Raw genomic sequence first — 21,382 nt, forward strand, 5'->3', positions numbered from 1 at the left:
TTAACACTTACCACTGGTGACTACATGATTTAAACTAATGGGTCTCTTATGCATTTAAAAGCAGCTGTATTTCACACTTGTTGTGCCTTATGGTATAAGGTTCATGTGGAGGGAAAAAATTTGGCTTCATTGTATATGCACTGGTCCAGAAGATGAATCAGCACTGCTACTCTGAAGCTTTGGGGTTACAACTCTGTCCTGTGGTTCTTCCACTAAACAAGACTGTCATTTAGTTTCATGTAGCCCAAATTTGCCTGCACTCTCCACTTTGATGTGGCTTTGATAATGACAAAATTGCTTCAGGCACTAGACGATGGCTGAATGAGACAGCAGGCACAGAGGCACTTTTAATGAAATTGTGGCTGCTTAGAAATCAGACAACCTTGAGCAGTAGTCTACACCAGAGAAGATCACAAGTGCTCTTCATTAGAAGCCTTCAATCAAACAGCTCTGACCAGGCACTGAATACTTACCCATTTTATCCAAGGAGTAACAACTGTGGCTTGAAATTCAAATCATCACGGAAATATTGTAAAATGTAATGCCACTTTTGATCATTTGATTCGAAATGGACTTTCAAGAACTTCTATTCATTGAATAAAACTTATTTGCTCTGGACAGACAAGACTAGCTCAACCATCAAAGGATTTTTGAAAGATCATTAATAATACATACAGATTCCCTGCATTAATTCTTTACTCCATTAAGCTGAAATTACTTGGAGGCATTTAGAAAAACATTTCAGTGTTTAGCAGTAGTTATTAGTTTGGACTGGCAGTTTCAGTCAGTTAGCAGTAGCACTACCTTGGTGAGTTTCACCCCTCCCTCTTCCTTCGTTCAGTTTTTTTGCTGAAACATGGGCACTTTTGGCTCTGAAGAAAAAGATTATGGCAACACCTCAGCCAAAGTGCAAAGTTGAGACTCCTGAACAACAGTCCCTGAACTAATGGGTGATGTCACAATGTATCACAGTGTATTTACTTCATATGTGGTTTTTGTTTTCTGTCTCCCTCAGAGGGTCCAGAATATGAGTACAGTGGCAGTGAAGAAGAAGATGATGAAGTGACAGAGGAAGAAGGTGAACCAAGGTACAACTTTTTCACATTAGAATCAAATATACATGTGGATTATTTACAAATGTAGTAAGTGTAAATACTCAAAGGAAGTATTTGAAAAAATGCACACCTGACACTAGCTAATATCCATGTGCAGAGAGGTGTTCATTTCTGAAAAATCGTACATTGGCATCATATTCAGCAACAAGGATTCAAGTAGTTGTTGTGTTGTTGTTTGTGTGTTCTGTATTATTAACCAGGCCAAAGTTATGTCCTCTGTTGTCAAGTGCACAGTTCATACATTTTTTGTAAGTCACTACAGGGCATGTGCATGTCTGTGTGGGCATGGACAGATGCAAAAGCCACTCTGTTGCCATCCCCTGGTATCAAGCAGCAGATGCATGAGCGCTTTCTCCATAAGCTTTGTGTGTGTTGCGTATGTGTGCAGATAACTGTACTCATGATCATCTCATTGGTCAGTGCTTGTCCTTGTCTCTTCATTATGTCGTTCATGGTTTCTGTGTATTTCTCTTCCAGCTCCATAGTGAATGTTCCTGGTGAATGGACATTAAGGCGGGAGTTTCTTCGTTTACAGACAGAGGATCGTGAAGGCAGCAGGGAGGGAGGCCAGGGGGTAGGTGGAAGTCAGCAAAGACAGCAGGTACAATTAAAATGCATTATGCAGTTTTACACACATTCATCCATGCATTAGTTTTGGTAAGGGTCCAATTCACAGTAAGATTACCCTTCAAAAGAATTTTGACTTGGTTTACAATTATGTCATTACATTGGTTGTAATCACTTAATATGTCATTAATATAGAACTTTATAAAAGCCATAAAAACTGTTACATAGGCACAGGTCAAGGTAATGTAGCAGAGCAGATATTTTAGAAGTACTGCTGTACTATCAATCTGTCTGTTGCACTACATTTCAGATCTTGCTAGTTGTTGCTCAGTTTACCTTATCCTATTTGTTTGTCAGCCACCATATTAACTATGTCCATTTATAACAGACAAAAGGCTGCCTTACTGTAAAGCACAAAATGTGTCACCATTTATTTATGTCTTAGAAATCATTTCAGATATGAGCTAGAATGTATCTTGGCTTCAGTGCTGTTGATTGTGTGTTGAAAATGTTGTTTAGTTGGCATTGATTGGAAGATCAACAAAGCAGTCTTTTTAATTCAGTGTGTATGTTAGTGGTCTGCAAAGCACATATAAAAGAACATCCATCAATCTCATTTATGTTTTCACAGCCACTGCTGTCTTGATATGTAATACCTATAAATTAAGTAGATTAGAGGTCTGATGATTATCTTAGACTTATAAAGCATTGATAGCACAAGTTAGCAAAAGAATACAGCACGGTTACCAAATTGCTCATGTAACTCAAATTAGAGACACATTTGTTGTGATTACGGTTAGTGCTTTTAGCATTGCAATTTAACATCTTACACATGACTGCAAAATGCCCAGTTTGTCCATTTAGCAAGCTAATTGCTAACAGTTTTTAAGTTCAGTTATGTAGCACACAACACAAATGACTGATGAATCTGAAGAAAACTTAATGAAAACTTGCCAAGGGAACTTGGCTGCTGGGGTTGGTTCCAAGAAGTCCCAGTGATGAAGTTTGCTGTTTATTTAGAATTAGCTCACTGTTGACCCCAAATACAGCTCTGATACCTTGCATTCATATAGCTCCACCCCTTTTGTCAAAATCTGGTTACTTCCAGCCCCAAAAATCACACATGGTAATGGCCTGATTGCAAAGTACTGGCTTTCAAAGCGCAGCAGGGTGATGCCAACGTTGCTCCGTTCACTAATTATATACAGACTCTACATAGAACTAATGAACAGAGCTGAATGACATGTTTTAAATACCGATAATTTCTTAAAAAATGTCAGATGAAGGCGATGGGTGTAAACGCCGCTGATGGAAAACATAATGTGTCAGTTCCCAATGAGATCAGAAGCTGAACAGTAAAAATGTTTTTTTGTGTATATGGATGGATGGATGGATGGATGGATGGATGGATGGATGGATGGATGGATGGATGGATGGATGGATGGATGGATGGATGGATGGATAGATAGATAGATAGATAGATAGATAGATAGATAGATAGATAGATAGATAGATAGATAGATAGATAGATAGATAGATAGATAGATAGATAGATAGATAGATAGATAGATAGATAGATAGATAGATGTGTACAATTTAGAAATAATCCACTACTGTCTTTTATTTGTTTATGTATTTTTTTTGTTATAAAACCAAGGCAACAATATCATTATTTTGTTTTGTTTTTTTTAAATCATTCATTTCTGTTCAGGCCTTACAGCAGCACAGGCAGCAGTTAGCAGAACAGGAGCGATACAAGCAGCAGCTACTGGCCGACAGACAGAAGAGGATCCAACAACAGCGTGAACACCGGCAGAAGTTAGAGGATGTAAGGATGTATTTATGTTCCTTTTCCCTTCAGAGTTACACATATATATATATATATATATATATATATATATATATATATATATACGTGTGTGTGTGTGTGTGTATATATATATACACACACATATATATACATACATATGTGTGTGTGTGTGTGTGTGTAAATTTACCATCTTTTATCCAGCATGATGTCACAACGTCAGCTTCGACACAAGTCACATTATTGTCATCATCATTTCCCAAAATAACCTGCAACTGTAAAAAAATTAGGTTGCGGTACATTTGTACTTTTTAAGAAAGTCTCATCAATATCTAAAATGCAAAATCAGTATGTTATTCTTCAAGTTAATATGAAGGATGTCAATATTAATGTTCTTGTCTTGTGATGATTTTTCAGCAGCAGAGGCGGCAGCTTGCAGACTGTGCCTTCCAGTGGGCAGAGCTTCAAGAGGTCATGCTTGGGGAGGAGTCTGATCTCCATGACAACAGAATTTTACTGGATGATCGAAACAGGAAGAGTGACACCAGACAGGTAAAGATAAACTTGTATTTTTATGTTCTTATTTCACCAAATCTGTAAAACTGATGACTTGGAAGCAATGTAGTATGTTTTAGCTCCATTAGCAGCTCAGATTGTCCAGCTAATAAAAAGATTTTCCAGACTTTCTTCATAACAGACATATTGACTCATTATGGTTGAAAATGAACGGGTATAATTTATTTAGTTTTCAATGGATGCATTCTGTCCAGGTGCATTCAGTTTCCTGGCTTGCTGGCATGTCTTTCTGGAGCACCATTATAAATGTTTTTGGGATCACGTGTGACAAACCAAAAGGTTTATTTCCTGTTGATTAATCTGTGTTACCTAAAATGTTACCTACCAAAAGACCAATTTTATTTGTTTGACCACACTGGAGTTGAGAAAACTGAACTTTATTGAGAGTTTCCTTTCTGTCTACTGTCTTCTTTCTTATCACTTTTAGTACTGGTTTGTGCCTGCTGTGCACATGTTCAAAAGCATCCTCATTGAATCTTAATTCATAATTTAAGACAAAGTTTATGTGCTATTAGCTAAGAGTTACTCCAAGCAGAACAGTTTCAGTAGAGGAATAACTTACAAGTTAAATCTTGCTCTTAATCGTTAGTAAGTGTTAAAATTTCTGTAAAATAGTAGTAGGCATGTTGTGTTGTTTTTGGAGTATGAGGAGGGGTGAATTTACCAGCATTTTTGTGTCAACCAATCTGGCCCAAAGCATACATTAACAAAATAATCATACCTGAAGCAGTACAGAAACAAAAAAACAACATAACCTTAAACTAAGTTTTGAAGCAAATAAAGCTGGTAACTGACTTAATTTGACATTAGACACTTACACCATGTGGTCAGAAATACTGGGACAAATCAAACCTACAGCTTGAAGGACTTCCCATCTTCCCATTTTTTCCCATTTGGAATATTATCCCAATAAACTGTTTTTGTTAGTTGTTATCCATAATTATCATGATAAATATCAAAATCAGAATTTCTTTTTTGGCTGGTTTTTTTCTGAGTGAGAGGTGAAGAAAGCAGATGGTTAGTTTGAGTTTAAAATGATTATTTATTTTGGAAATCTAGAGATAGAACATGTTTTAAAAAATTCTGATAAAACGTGTTGCCAAAAAATGTTACCATTGGGCAAAATTAAGTAAAAATCAAAAAAATATGTTTTTAAACAAAATTAACCCTAAAGGCAAAATAAGAACCTTTATTACAACAATATTCAGTGCCTTACAAATTATATATTGTAGCCCAGCCCATTATTAGTGAAAACACCAGAATTCAATCAGTTTGCTACATTTATGTACCATATTGCTTTAGTACTTAATTTATTTGACATTCACAAGAAAAAAATAACTAGTAGTGATGGCTGACTAATCAACCACACACATTCTCTCTGTATGATTTTATGTGTAGTGTTTGTCATTCTGTTACAGTTTGTCATTTGTAACTGTCATTCTGCATTTGGAGAATATTTCTTCTGTCTGTCTTTTCGCCATTTTCTCCTTTGCTTACATCCAGCTACTCCCAACAGTTGATCACCATAGGAGAGCTCTTAAAAGTTAAGTTGCACAGCGAACAATTTTTACCTTTTCAGTGTTAATTTAAATGGGAATGAAAACAAAATTGTAAGATTTTTTTTTTTTTTTGTACAGTTTCATTACCAGGAACAACCCTTGTTCTGGAAAGCTTTATGAAAACATGTTTCTAATAGAAATGAGACTCCTGATGAAACCTAATCTGTCAGTTTGTAATGTGACAAAGTAAGGAATCTGTAAAATTTTATCCAATACATCAAAACCTCCTTTCTCAGTGAGACCTTGCATGCAAAAACATTTCAGATAAATACAAGGTATTAAAGGCAAAACAAAGTTATAAAAGGTCTGTATTTACCTAAAAGTAAGGTCATCAGAAGAAATACCTTGTGACAAATGGGAATATGAGACACCTGAGTTGAGAGTATGGGCTGGATCTACTAAGATCCCAATTTGCATGTACTAATTTGCGTGTGCAATCTAGAATTTTGCTTGTGGGGTTGAACTGCGGTTTTCGGGTGATTTACTAAGATTGCTTGCGCAAATGTCAACAGGTGCAAAGTCTTGCAGACCACCCTATTTAAATGAGCATTTTGCGTACGCTAAACTGCTCTGGGATATGCCAGCACTAATGGAAACAGTGTGCTGAGTAATCCAGACACATGGAAATGTAACGTTGGAGGAGTTTTGTCATAGAAGGTATTGCATGACTCATTCATTCATTTATTTTTCATTTTAAATGTGGTGGTGATGGTGGTGGTGGTGGGGGGGAGGTTGTTGGATTGAATGACTGTCAGGCGCACATAATTTTGTCACACTATAGCCCAATGTTGGTGCGTATTTTTAATCAACTCATCAGGAGTGGAAAAGAGTCCTGTAAATTAAGTGTGTGTGTGTATGTGTGGTGGTGGTGGTGGTGGTGGGGGTGCATACGTCTAAATTTTTTTTTTTTCTTCCGTCACTTCAAAAATGTTCATGTGTGCGCAATGATGCATACAAACAGTTTGCTCCTCCTTTTGAGACGTGTTAAAATAGACGCAGTTTCTATGAGCAAAATTGCTTTCGGGTTTGATAAATCACTGTGCGTGTGCTAAATTAATATAGTTACATTTTCTCCTCCCAGCACACCCACAACTGTTTATAAATGCCCCATTTTGCATATTCATTGTGGCCAATATACTAACTGGATGCAGACGCGCTATTTTGCACCTTTGAAAGACGCAACCCTTAGTGCACACTAGGGCTGCACAATTAATCGTTAAAAGATCGCGATCTGGATTCACACATGTATGCAATCTCATTTCTAAACATGGACGATTTTTAAGCATTTTATTTCACGGGCTGCATTACAAATAAATGCCCACAAATGCAGAACCGCTGCCGCCTCTTCCCTCAACCAATGGTAAAGTGTCTTTACAACACATGACCCTGCTGCTGTCTGCTGGAGTTGAGTGAAGAAAGAGTGAATTACAGCGGAGGAATGTCTGCGGTAAAGAGAGTGAAATGGATGAAAACCCCAGTGGTATTGGTGAGTCATCCACCTGAACTGGTGTCCAATTAAGGTTCACATTAGGCGGTGTTAATCTCATGTCGGTCTTCTTTTCTGTCATCCAGATCCAAGTGTGTTTTCATTTTCACTTCTCTGACTTCTGCTGCTGTTGTTATTCTCCTTTTCTTTTCTTTGCTGGTCAGGATAACTCAGCCTTTAACCAAGAATCAAAAGTCTCACCCTCTCCAAAAATTTTATATGAAAAATATTCCATTGTGCCAGCTGGGAAGTTTTTTTGCGCTGCTTTCAAAGCATTCAAAGATTACGCTTTCAAAGATCAGCTGATGTCGCTTAGCAACCAGGATCGTAAGTGCAGCGTTTCCGCTGGTAAGGTTTATCCATGCCGCCACACCAAACATTTCATACAAAAAAAACCATCACCGTCGTGTGTTACACATATGTTTAATATATAATAGGCCTGGACAGGAGGGTAGGGAAAAGGGAAATGAACATAAAGTTTCACTTTGACTTCTACGGGGGGCACGGACCACAGTACCCCCATTGTATAAGTAGGATGGTAACTGATGTGCATGGGTAACCGGCTGAAACTCATGCACCCCCTCGACTGAACTGCGTGCGTGCGGCCGAGCCCCACCACTACCACCACCGACTGAAACGCACTTGCGTGCACCCCCCACCAAACCATGCATGTGCCCCCCCACATTACACACAGCCACACCAACAGATCAATTCCACAGCAAACACTGCATAAGTGACCAAACTACTTGGAGAGTGATATGAAAGATGCGAATCAGAGGTAAAAGAACCCATTTTCATTGACAGCGGTACAATAAACATTTTGTGAAAAAAATTGTGCCAGAAAATTGTGATCTCAATTCTAAGCAAAAGAATTGTGATTCACATTTTTGCCAGAATCGTGCAGCCCTAGTGCACACTGTTATTAAATCAGTTTGTACATTTTTTTTTTTGCGTGTGCAGTGAGTTTGCACACATTGTAATACACACAAACCCTTAGTAGATCTGGCCTTTTGTGTTTTCATTCTTCCATATTTGATGCTGTAGAAAGTTCACACATGAACTTGTCTTCTTCCAAAAGACTTACAGCTCAGTACAATGCACACAGCTCTGATGCAGCAGTTGTACCCATCAGCTTGCGTCACACCTCTGTTAGAAATGGTGGGCTTATTTCAGCTGAGGGTCTTTACATATTATAATCATTGTGTGTGAAAGACATAATGGTATTCGCAGAAAGTGAACTTTTCCATCACCTTTGATCCCATCATAACACAAGGAACACAAGCTTTGTTATATGCCGTCCTTTAAAATTTTACATCAAATGGTGCTTTCATTGTGCACGTACAGGGTGAATAAAATCTTTAGGGATTCATTTTTAATAGCCGAGGATGGTATATATTTAAAAAATACCATCATACCTGTATTTTCAAAGGCTTTTATAATTTAGTCAGTTTGAATAAAATTCCTTGGTTTTGCCTCAATTCTGCTGCTTCTTTTTACATCAAAGTCTCAAACTTTCTCAAACCCTCTACTAAAATATCCTCAGTCTTGTCGAAATTAATTTAGAACATCATGCAAATCTGTAGGAAATAAAAAAAAGTGGCTCTTTCTGTAAAGTTGTAGCTATGTGTATGTGCGAGCACTAGTGAAGCAGGGCCAATGTCTCTGCTCATCCACATCATTTTAAACAAAGACACATAGCTCTGTCTTTGTATCTCTCAGATTCATCCTTTAGTCATTAAATTTTAACCCATGCCTAATGAATCTATCCCACACACCAATGGCTTCAAATAGATGTATATTAACACCAGTGAGCAGTTTAGTGACTGTGATTTCTTCATGTAGAAGATACTGTGTTTCAATGCTATTAATATCTGTCCAGTTATATTAGGTGTGTGTGTGGGGGGGTGAACACTCTGTGCGTCTTAGCTTGTGATTATACAAATCACCTCAAAGTCATTAAGTTCAACATGCGTAATGGACCTATCTGATGCTTCATTAAGTTTGAATGCATCTGCATTTAATTCTATGACAGGTTCAGTGAGTGTGTGATACGGCATTTTTTGTTTTGTCATATGAAGAACATGTGCAGCAGTTCCAGTTAAGTTGCACAATGATTGATATGATATCTCGAGCTGTGTGTATATGAAGTGCAGTTTGGTGGGTAAAATAAAACAGAAGTAAGGTTGAAATCCCTGCACAGGACACATTTTGAAAAGTGAATCAGCAGTGATGTACTTACACAACCCTACTCCTACCACTCCCCTTACCACTTCATTGTTTTGAGAAAGTAGGTCGTGTAAGTTCATCTTTTGAGAGATGTCTTTACTGTCTACCCAGACTCTTTTCTAATGCATTCTGGGATAGGCTGTAGTCTCCTTGAACAAGAGAAGCACGTATAACGGCTTTATTAGATGGAGTATTTCAAAGATTTATTGTTTAATATTTGAGGACATTGAGAGGGGAGGTTGCAGATTTTAACCAACAGACTACTTTGTTTGTTTGTTTGTTTTTCCACCCCGAAGATACCTAAATTACAAAATTTGTGTTTTTCTTTGCAAAATGCAACCTGTTTTTTGTAATAATATACATTATATGTTGTGAATGAAACATCAGTTAAAATCATCAATTGTCAAAGACATTAAAACAGATCCAGATAAAATTTTTTGGTCAAATCACCCAACTGTACATATATGCATGTTTTCCCCATTCCCATGGATGCACTAGTCTTCCAGTATTTCTACATTTAATATTTGTAATTCATACTGTATGGTGTTATTGGTATAATGTTATTTAATGAGGTCAGGGATTAGCACTGTGCTAACAGCTAACAAGGATTGTATAATGCCACTATTGTATTAAGAAAAATTTTGAATTTACCAACATTTAGGGGTCAAGACTGTACTAGGAGTTGTTTTCTTCCTTTCTCTTACAAATGGATAAAAGAGGCAGTTATATCTGTACATGTACTGTAATACCAGTCAGTACAGTGGAGCTGTACTGTGTGTATTGGGCAACTTTGCCAACGACTGTAGATGTACATTTAGATTCTGATTTAGACACAAAAATAGCCACAAGGAAAATGAGTCCCAAATAAAATGAGTATTACTTAAATCTGAATTTTTTGTTGCTGTAGAATTAGAAAGAAACCATTGTTCCATTTGTATAGCTCAGGGATTAAAGTTCTCCGTCACCACGACGGATTTCCGTCAAATGGAAAAATTGAGGGGGAAAAAAGTCATATTGAAGTAACTTCCCCACGTGTTTCGCGGAGTCCAGTTGGCACCGCGATCCTGTCCTGGGTCTGCAGGTGTTTAACACAGGCACGCCACGCACAGGGGGCTGATAGGTTTAACAGCGATGATAATAAGATGACTTCTTTTTTTTATGTCGGGAGGAGAGATTGATGACTATTTATCTTTGGAAGGAAACGCTGCTCATTATGTGCCTCAGAAACACATGGACAAGTTCAGCTTTATTGAAGTTCAGCCTCCAGACGCTAACTTTAGTTTAGTGCTAACAAGTAGCTTTCATTATGAAAGAACCACAGCGAAAAGGGAAGAAGACAGAACTGATCTACATGGACCTTCATGTTTGGGTTCATAGCTTATCTCCTCTTGCCGGTATATAGTGTGTGTGTTTGTGTGTATGTGCCCTTCCCGTGTGTGCGGCTGTGCGCGCCGCGGCCTTACGCGGTTATGCGCCCGACTGCATAAGTGCTTTATTTTGACCCGTTTAGCATCTTATTTCTATCTGTGTGGTACAGTACGAAAATAACATTGAATGAATGAGTAACACCCTTGGTATTTGCAGTGCCAAAAAGCAGAAAAAATAAAAGATTAGTTGGTTAGGGTTACATTTACACAGACATTTTCCCCAAAATTCATGTGCTGTTGGAGTTATATTTTAGGAGTTCCTAAATTGTTATATAAAAAGTTTTTCACTCATTTTTTGCAGTAAGGTTTTCTCCTAGTTATTATTTTCACTTGCTTCAAAGGTTTTCATACCCTTTAAAATTAACCAGAGAGCACCAAAATTGACCTGAAGCTTTAAAAATTTTCTGGGGGAGGACCCCCAGACCCCCCACCAATACCACTCATGACATTTTTTCTATCCATGTTACTAATCTTCTACACCTGTACACTCTCCCATTCAGTGTGTTTTACAGTATTGCCAAATTTGACTATATAAACTTGTACGCTATAGTAGTATTGTATTGCATCATTTTTAATAGTGGCCAGTGATTTTGACCAGAAGAAAATTTTCAGTCAGATGAAAAATTTTTGCTTTAATCCCTGGTATAGCTACATGTTCCTGAGTTTGAAATACAGTTGGAAGACAGTAGTGCAGCAAACTGCAAATATGTAAACAGACTGGATTCATTTTAACAACATTAATGTCCAAATCCACTTTGGAATACTTGGATATACCAGAATTTTCCAGGAGAACTTTAAAACGAGGTCAATAAAATATTCAGAGTTGAAGGCGTTGGCTGAAAGCTCCTTGCCATCTTGCAAACTCTGAATATTTTAGTTGCCACCTCTTAGAATTCAGCTTAGTGTATCCTGATTACAGTAATAGTCTGTGTGTGTTGGGGGGTTGTATTTTACGATACCTATGTTTTTGAGCATATACTACTATGGAATATGAATTACTTAATATTTGCATTAAGTGTAAATGATGTATCCTTAAAATGGATCCTGTAGCACTTGTAACGTAAGTTTGACCCATGTCTTTTTAACCGTGCATGCGTCTGTTGGTGTTTGTGCATGTGTCAGGAGCAGGCAGGCAGACAGCGGACTGGACGCGATGTGTCAATGAGGCCTCTGGACTCCACAGCAGAGCAGGTAACAAACATTCAAGTGCATCTTCTTTCGCTCTGCGTTATCATTAGTCGTCCATTTTTCATGCATGTGGGTTTTTTTTCATGAATATTCTGAAAGTTAAGTGATTTCTAATGCTGTTGATGGATTTGGTCAGTGGGGGCACCGCCCCAGAGTCTGCAATGTGGTGGGTTCACTCAGGTAAAAGGTTTTCAGAAGAATTTCTCGTTTTTTTTTTGTGTTTCTATCCCAGATTTTCTTTCTCCTGTTTCTTTGTTTTTTCCTTCTTCTGAATATATTTCTGCTCTGTCTCCCTTTTCATCATCGTTATATTTCTTTGTCTGGGTTGTCTTTGCATGTTTGTTGGTTTTTCTGTCCTTATTATGACATTTCCTTTCTATCTTTTGTTTTTTCTCTCCTGTTGCTGTTTGTTTCTTTCTTGTCTTCTGTTTTCTTGCTTGTGTTACCTCTGTGATATGGTTATCCTTCCTTTGTCATCTGTTGCCTCTGTTTTGATGAGGTAAATATGTAACTGAGATGATGGGGTTTTTTTTGGGGGGGGTGGGGTGGGGGGGTTGCATTGTGTTTTAATGACTGTGTAAACAGCAGTGTAGAAATTTATAGTTGGTAAGAAGAAAATTTCATGAAGTAGAAAGGAAACATGCTTCATATTGAATTAGATGCTGATGTTTGCTGTTATTTATGTCCATGACCCCATGTAAAAGGAACTGTGATGTAAAGTCAAGAGAACAAGAGTAGCGCTTACAGACATAGATACATAATATGTCAGATTTATGCACGAGTGAAAGAGTGTTTTGGACCTTTCACAGAAGTGAAGGAGTTCACTGTTTTGAGGTTCTGAAATCAAGGAGAGAGGTGCTGTGTTTGTCTGTGACCCCAGTTAGAGTCACAACTGTGTATTATTCTGTACTGTACCAGTGGTGCCAGAACTTGTCGAGCCTTTAAGCCAGTGTTTATCGCAGCATGCCATCACTTTAATTTCAAAGCCGCCCTTCTCTGTCTCCATGTCTCACCATACCCCTGCCATTCGCAGCACGCCTCCTCTCTTCTCTACTCACTTGTTTCCTATTCCTCATCACTCTCTCTGTTCTTCACAGCTTGCATCCTATTTCATTTCTAAATCTTGCCTCTAGTTTTTCTACCAAAACACTACTGTCTAGTCTCGGTAGGGTGTTTCTAACAGAAATTCACCAAACATCTTGTTTTGTTTTTGTTGTCACGTCATTATTAAAACTTTTTCACATCTCATCCTCTCTTACTCCTTAAGTTCCATATCTTTCTGTTCCTCTCTTTCTGGTACTCTGATACTGAGTATGTCTTTAAATTACACCTCATTAGAATACACTTATATTTACCAGGTGGATTCATTTGGCCTGTGTTTTTCTGTTTATGGGATAGTTTACTTGTGTGTACATTCAGTAACAAGTTGCACCAGCTTTGTTTTAAATTCACACATAACCCGAGTTGATGTAATTTCTACAGTTTCTGAACATTATATTAACATGTGAAAGGTTGCACCATCTGATCCATTGCATGGATAATTTATTTTAAGGTTCAATATGTAACATATGTGAAGAAGTGTACCTACATGTCTGTGTCATGGGATTTCTATGTAGGACTTCTGTGGTAATTTTTTTGTGAAAATCCATATGGTTGCTTCTGAGTTCCTCAGTGCTCTGAAGCTCCACTATGGTATCAACAGTGTAAAACACTAGCATTGTCAGTCCTTCCAAGGATGAAATGGTTCAGAAAATGAATGAATGAATGGCAATTTTGTAATGAATGTGTTTGTTTAATCAATAATAAGAACCAGTTTATTTGATAGTTGCACTGTTTGATGTCTCTGTTATTTACAGGACTGTTGTAGAGTTATCACCCTTTTACATAGAGTGTATTATTAGTGGATGAACTCGGACATTATGCATTGTTTTCTGAACTGCAATTTTGAAGTTGGTGGTTTATGATATTCACTGTGTTGCCTTTTTGAAGTGATCATATTTGGACAAAAGGGGCTGAGCTGCAGAGATGCAAAGGGACATAGCCATCTTTAGAAGGGTCAAGGGTGTACTAATGCTAAGTGCTAATTTACTGAGTTGTTAAAACTGTAACATCATCAAGTGTTGTGTAACAAAATCATTTTATGATCTTGTTGGCGGTACCTTTCAACCACAACTATAGCAAGAGTGTAGTGTGATAGGTATTTCAGCTCTTAGTCTATTGGGAGAGTTGAAAGAAGAGAGATGGCACTGAGGTAGATGAGACATGGGAGGATGATCTTGTTTTTTAGGGTCTGTTATGATCCATTTACACATTTTAAATTAAATGTTTGAATTAATTCACATATGTTACATATTATCCTGTCACTGGATGGTAAAAACTTTTTCTGCGCCACTGTTTTTAATAGTTTTGAGAGGACATCAGAGTCGTTAAAAATATGGCACTGTTCATTTAAACTCTGATAAGGCTTCAGGGGTAAACTGAATGATTTAAATGTTTTGTTGAATGTGGACCTAATTTGTGCAGAATGTGTGCATAGTTTGTGTAACAGTCCACAGCTCACCATTCTAATGTGGTGATTTGGATGCTGCATTGCAGATGACTGCCATGGAGGGTTTTGTCATACTGTTGTGAATAGTCTTGTTTTCAGGCTCAGAGAAGGCTGCTGGTCATCATGATCAACTATGCTGTTTAGATGAGGTATGTTAGTATATTAGCTCTGTGTCCCATGTTGTTCAAGAAAACAGCAGCAACAGCAATGAATGTTAATGGTTAATGGTAGTTATCCTCTATGGTTGCATTCCCATGTGTTATTCAGTTGGCTTTTGACAACCATTTTAGTGTGTAAAACAGAAATAATAATGTTCTTTTCTAGTGATATTGTAACCCAAGGGTGTTGATGAAGGGGTCACTGTAGCAAAGTTGTGTACATCTGTGTATGCTGCATGTACAACACAAACTCTGATTTTCGTGAGAAAATGACTGCAAGCTTGTGGTTTTGACACTTGAAAATCATTTTTTTCCACATAAAATAATAATGTGACAAATCTACAGATCTGTAATTTTTAAGTTATGACTGAGGGCAATAAGAAACATTTGTAAATTCTGTTAAACAAGGGACTTTCTAGCAGCTTTAGCTCTCAGAAAGTATGGATGACAGCTGTGGTTCTTTATTGCATTTCCTCTGGAGAAAGTTGTGCTTGCTTTGCAAACCAGATTTTCAAGTGAGAAGCAGCCAAAGAAGCTGTCCCATGTCCAAGCTTTGTTGTTGGTGTAGCATGATTGCTATATTTCTCTGCTTTCTGTTTCAAGTGTGTGTCTTTACAAGTTTGATGATAAAGCATTTTGTTTGGTGAGGTTTTAATGCAGCAGCAATGTCTTGTCTTGTCAATTTCAACAGATCCTGGGAGTCTTAGAGCACAACACAACCTGAAACTATTGCCTGTCATTATTGTTGTAATAAGATGAAATTAATAATAATTTATCACTTGGGGTTAATTTCCGAAAGGGGTTTTCCTCATGTAAAATTTGATTTGTAAAATTGGTCATTGTGTCATAAGAACAGTCACACAATCCAAATTGGGAAAAAAAACTTCCAGTTAAATAAATCAAATTAAGTAAGTGAACATACTAATGGGAGAAGAATGAATGTTTTTCTGTCGTTCTTTTTTTTCTGTCTCGTAATTTTTTTTCAGGTTGAGGGTTTGTTTACATTTTAGGTCCCTCAAATGATAAAACTAAGCTTATACCTGTCATAATACTAGCTCATCGACTTTCCTTCTTTTACAAGTGTCTATTTTTTTTTTTTTTTTTGAAATTTGTGAATATTGAAATTGTAATTTTTTATTACAGATTTAGAATTTAAACATCTCAGAGATTTTTTCCATTTATTCCCAGAATATTATACCCCTCCTAGACTGTGCATATTACGTGAGTTGGCTTAAGTACTCAATGTGGTGTTTTATGTATTAGGGTGGTCAAACAAGGATTTTAACACTAGAAATTTGGGTGGAAAAAATAAATTGAAAACAATAGACAATTACTAATAATCCATTCATGTCTCTGATAAATGCAGTGTTTTCTTTGTTTAATTTAAACTTGACTCCTCATGGTAATCTGTCTGAAGGACAAGTCAAAGTTAGATAGGCCAAAGGCGAAGCAGTTTGTGTCTGAACTTTTGTTCAAGGCCCTCCCAGGTTCTGTCAGTTCCTATGTGTGCTTTTCATGTTTGCTACATAGAGAGCAGTGGCTCCAAACCAGCTGCTTCAGCGTAAGGCTCCACATGCTCAGCTTCAGCTCCAGCAGCAACCCAAGCCCCAGCCTATAGCCCAACACCAGCAGCCTTCAGCGGGCAGACGATCACACCGCACCCTCCCCAAAGACCAAACCCAGCTCCTGTCACTGCAGCACGACCACCGACACCGAGAAAGGGAGAGGGAGCGAGAGAGGCAGAGGCAGAGAGAGAAGCCTGTGGCGGCCATCCAGAAACTAACGGTCGCTCCTGGAAATACAGCTGTTGCTGCCACCATGGCCACTGCTGTTGCTTCATCACCAAGCCGCCCCATAAACAGCCAGTGCTCAGCGGTAAAAGCCCGCCTCCTCAGCCATGTCACACCCTTTATCACCTTTACAGCCCACACCACATGCCTACCCTTCCCTTTCCTATCCCTCCCCACTTCTCTTGAGTGATTTATTGTCACTGGATTAACAGCTTTAGTCTTTATGTTCTGTCATGCGTTTGTTTGCTTTGTCAAATAATCTACACTGCAAAAATAACCTTCTAGAAAGAACTCAAATGTACTAAAATACAACCAAACTCTCTTGTAAGCAAAAAAAAATGACTGGTAGCGTTTGCTTGGCTAGATTTCTTTAAACTAGAATAAAGGTTTATAGTTACTGGAAGACTATAATGGATTTGAAAAATGCCAAGTTGTCCTCATAAGCAACAAAAACATTGTTAGAATTAGGAAGTAGTGCATTGTGAAGTTGTGTGTCTCTCTCTTAAAATAAGGAAAACAATCTTGTTGCTCTGCTGGGATGTCATTCAAACCAGAATTTTAGCTTGTTACTGCTTAAATTTTGCTGAGCTTTAGTTCATCAAAACTCTGCCAATTAAATAAATCAAAGTGTATAAATGAACATAATATTGGCAGAAGGATGAAAATGTTTATGTGTTTTTTTTCTGTCTCCTGTAAAATGATTAATGTTGAGGGTGTATACGTTAATATTTTTGGTCCCTCACTAATCTTACCTTATTCTTGTACCAGCTCATCTACTTTCCTTCTTTTCCAAGTTTCTTTGTCAGAAATTTGTGAATGTTAAATGTATGTGTCCCAACACAATTTTGCAAAGGCGTTGGTTTAAAGAAATACAAACAAGCAAAAGAATTTTTACCACCACGCCAGACTGACAGTGGATTGAGTAGACCTGCCTTTAATGATTTTATCATGCAAAAACTGTTATACCAATAGGCAAACAGGAAACGTCCTAGTCATGTTTTCTTGAGGCAGTGTGGGACGTGGGCTACTGTGACATCTTCATTAGAAGTGATAAAAATTATGATCTTTGGGTGTGAAGGCATCACTATCACATGGGGAGTCAGAAATTTAGGAATGAAACCTACTCTAAGTGTCAGTTCTAGAAGATTCTGCAACTCTGTATTATCTTTAAAATGAAGGGTATTTTGATGTGTAAAGTATATTAGGGTAAAATGTTTAGGACAAATTGTATTTATTAAAATGAAATTATGATTTCAGTGAGACCGCTACATTGAAGCGCTGAATGTGTTTGGGTTTTTCTGCAGACATAAACACTTAACTTCTACGAATATTGTCAAACATGACTGTGGTGTTGCAGGTGGATCTCCGGGACTCCAACTTGGTGCGGCTGCTGTTGGCTGCTGGTCTGCCCACTCAGATGCACTCCAAACTGGTCTCCGGGAGCAGTTCTAGTCCCTGTACCCCTGCCATGCAGAGAGCTCACCTCAGCCAGGTATAATATCACATGCCTGAAAACTTTTCAGCGTGTAGTATGACCACATATACAGCAGGGGTACCCACACTTTTTCAGCTTGCAAGCTACTTTTATAATGACCAAGTCAAAATGCTATACCTACACTAAAAATTGCTAAATATATATCTATTTGTATGCTCAATTAGGGCGGTGTGATTAATTGATTTTAAATCAAAATCAGATTTTTAAATTAGGACGATTTTTAAAAAAGGGTAATCATCAAATCGATTTCATCTCTCTTGTGTCTCTGGGCTGCAAGCCTCCAGGCTATGGAAGGCTCGTCCTCCTAACTGTTTGAGTGGTCTTTCACAGAATTCCGTGTAATGGACCTTAAATCTATGATGGCATCAGGGAATCGCCAAAAATTCAGTGATGGGCCCACAGAAGTGATACCAGTGTAAGCTGTGGTCCATGCACGGATCCCCCAAGTCAAATATAACTGCATGGGGGTCATTCATCTTACGTTATCCACACACGGATCTGTAACGTACTGTCTTCTTCTGATCTGGGTCCGGGTCGCAGGGGCTGCAGCCTCAGCAGAGTAGCCCAGACAGTCCTCTCCCCAGCCACATCCACCAGCTCTGGGGGAATCCCGAGGGGTTCCCAGGCCAGCCCAGAGATATAATCCCCCCAGTGTGTCCTGGGTCAGCCCTGAGCTCTCCTCCACACAGGGATCCCCCAGTTTAAATATAACTGCATGGGGATCACTCATCTTACATGGTCCACGCATGCACGCATGCATGATTGATGCCTGTCACTGTCTTACATTGGTGTAACTACTGTGGGCCCATCACGGAATTTTCTGCGATTCTGTAATATCATCGCAGATTTGAGGTAGGGAGAAGTGTGTTGCATTGCGAGCTGCACACGAAAGCAACATGCTGACTTCTGTTGTCTTTTGCAGTTTTACTCAAAAATTTTAATTGAAAATTAAGTTTTTAGAGGAAAAAAAATCTGGATTTTATTTTTGGCCAAAATCGTGCAGCCCTTGAATATACTTTATATATACAACATGATAGGCACACCTTGCATTACTGCATAAACCCTGATGGCACAATTCAATACACTTCTGTTCAGTAATGTAGTCTGATGACTCTGAATAGGACATAGTGAAAAATAAGTTCTCCCTTTCCACATGGAATGGGAAAGTTTTGGGTATCTTTCTTGGTCCAACTCTCCTACTAATTTTATACCCCTTCTTTAGTTGAAATAAAGGAAAAGTTAACTAGTTGACCTGCCTCGCTGGAGTTTAGCAGTAGCTCACACAGTTGACTGCATGTTTGACAGTGTGTGTGTGATGACCATGTGTTAGAGGAGATCTCAGACTGGTCACCCTGTATGTCAATCAAGTGCTGTAGGTAGGACAAATGATAGACTAACATCTAAAAAACTTTTTTTAGTGGTACGAGATCTGCCTGCCTGCACTGCCTTTGGAATCTACCAGTCAATCACAATCTATGTATTAGGCAACCCCTTGAAGACCATGACAGTTGAAACCAATTGACAGCAAACAGTCCAAATAGATACAAGAATATACTTTTGAGTGGGAGAAAAGCTAATGATATTAATAATGACTTTATAGGAAACTTTATAGGAAAAAAGCAATGACATACAGCAGGTTTCATTTTTAATATTTGTACCAAAGCCACTACAGAAGCCATTACAGGCCAAGCTAATGGAAAAACATAGTTTACATGTATATGTTTATTATTTATTTTATTATTCATTGTTTGTGACTGGAGCTAAGTGACATAAGTTTGTCCAGTAAAGCAGAAGAAGGTGTTTACTATACATGTCATACTGCAGATGGCACATCTGACATCTAGACTGGATATGTACAGCAGATATCACTTATTTAGTTCCTCCTAGTCATAAGATGAGAAGCTCTGAAGTGCCATTCAGAGTATTCAGACTTCCGTGACCATTTGCTCAACTTTTTTGTTGTTTCAGTTGGTTCTTTTGTATGCAGTATTGTCTGACTTTGGTATGTTACTTACTTCAGTTTGTTAAAAGGACCCTGAATCTTTTGTTATATCACATTGCAACCAGAAAAGTATCTACACACGGAGGGCCTAGGTCAGCTGGTGTGACATGATCCATATAATATACTGTATTATGAAATATTGAATATTATATTTTTTTTCCATGCACTTTATGACTGATGTGTGTGATTAATGATATGCAATGTTGTGATAGTACTGGTTACATCTTTACTGCAGCTGTATTAATGTGCGCTGTGTGTTATAATGACTATGGTTGTACTGTTTTTATTTCACTTAGAATGCTAACTTGCGCTCCAGTCGGGATGCCCATCACAGCAGCTCTATGTCAGACATGGCTCTTTCCCCATTCTCTCCTGTTTCCCCTCTGTCCCCAACTGACGATGTGTTCTGGGACTCTGAGAACCCACCTAAGGTGAGTCAACTGTCCCGTAAGCTCTATCACAGTACACATCGAAGACATATATAAACAAGGGACTCCATTAATTAGAAGTGTGTCTTGTTTTCCTGTAAATGTCATACAGAGGAAGTAGATATTATTATCTTGTCACACCCAGGATGTAACTCACAGCTTATGAGGTTGGCAAAAGTATGTGTGTGTTCAGCATCCTGTAGTCTGAGGAAGTGGTGCACATTGCATGAGGCTGACATTGTGCGTATGCCTGTGCAGTGTTTTGATAGAGGTAAAATATGTCCCAACAAACCATTCGAAGTGATAAAAATGGTAGACCTGTTGAAACATCCAGGCTTGTAAATCATATTGTCCAGACTTTAGAGAGCAGGCTTAGCTGTCACAGAGCCCAGCAAATGTCACATCATTATTTTTGTATTTATTTATTTCATGGAAAATGAATGAAATGCAAAAATTGTCATTCTAACCAAGGTCAGGACTCGTATCACATTTCAGAAGCATCCAAATGCTCAGTGTTCTACTTCTCTCAAACTACACAACAGGTCTCTTTGTAAAGGGAGGAAGTGTGACACAGTTTGTAGAACCTGTGCAGAATCTTAAGGTCTCATATCCAGATTTGTGAGAAGAACATCAAAGCTGAAAAGAAAGCTCCTCTGCTATTTGATTTGCCATAGCATTGCTACATATTCTACTCAGCAAAAACAAGTCTTTAGGTTTCTGATCCCAAGTAGTGGAAAGGCAGATTATAAGCATCACTACTGGAAAGAACTACTTCATACTACTTTTAATACTGATAACTATGAGGATAAATACACAGTGAGTAGCACTCCACAACCCTCTCAAGGATTAAACAGTTTGGAAAATGAATCTATGATGGATGGATGGATGGATGGATGGATGAAAGGATGAATGAATGGTTAATTGTCATAGTCTCACAACATTAAACAATTTTAATGTATTCTTCCTGCTCTGGTTTCCCCCACCATTAAAAACAGGTACATGAAGGTTAA

General features: G+C 38.1%; 1 protein-coding gene across 6 annotated transcripts in view; it reads left to right on the top strand.

Annotated features, from left to right (window-relative positions):
- LOC115426787 (misshapen-like kinase 1) overlaps positions 1-21,382 on the top strand; it is a 114,616-nt gene that overhangs the window by 40,335 nt on the left and 52,899 nt on the right. For 3 of the 6 annotated variants that reach the window (XR_003936394.1, XM_030145019.1, XM_030145020.1), the window contains exons 11-18: positions 1,016-1,088; positions 1,593-1,716; positions 3,394-3,510; positions 3,907-4,041; positions 11,886-11,954; positions 16,188-16,532; positions 17,805-17,939; positions 20,241-20,375. Coding sequence is in view for 5 of the 6 variants with exons in the window: in XM_030145019.1 (XP_030000879.1) it covers positions 1,016-1,088; positions 1,593-1,716; positions 3,394-3,510; positions 3,907-4,041; positions 11,886-11,954; positions 16,188-16,532; positions 17,805-17,939; positions 20,241-20,375 (1,133 nt within the window). In the remaining variant the exon portion in view is untranslated. The remainder of the gene's footprint in view (positions 1-1,015; positions 1,089-1,592; positions 1,717-3,393; positions 3,511-3,906; positions 4,042-11,885; positions 11,955-16,187; positions 16,533-17,804; positions 17,940-20,240; positions 20,376-21,382) is intronic. The other 3 variants (XM_030145022.1, XM_030145021.1, XM_030145023.1) reach the window with 3 other exon arrangements.

The sequence above is a fragment of the Sphaeramia orbicularis genome, chromosome 10, assembly GCF_902148855.1.
Source record: "Sphaeramia orbicularis chromosome 10, fSphaOr1.1, whole genome shotgun sequence".
Lineage (NCBI taxonomy): Eukaryota > Metazoa > Chordata > Actinopteri > Kurtiformes > Apogonidae > Sphaeramia > Sphaeramia orbicularis.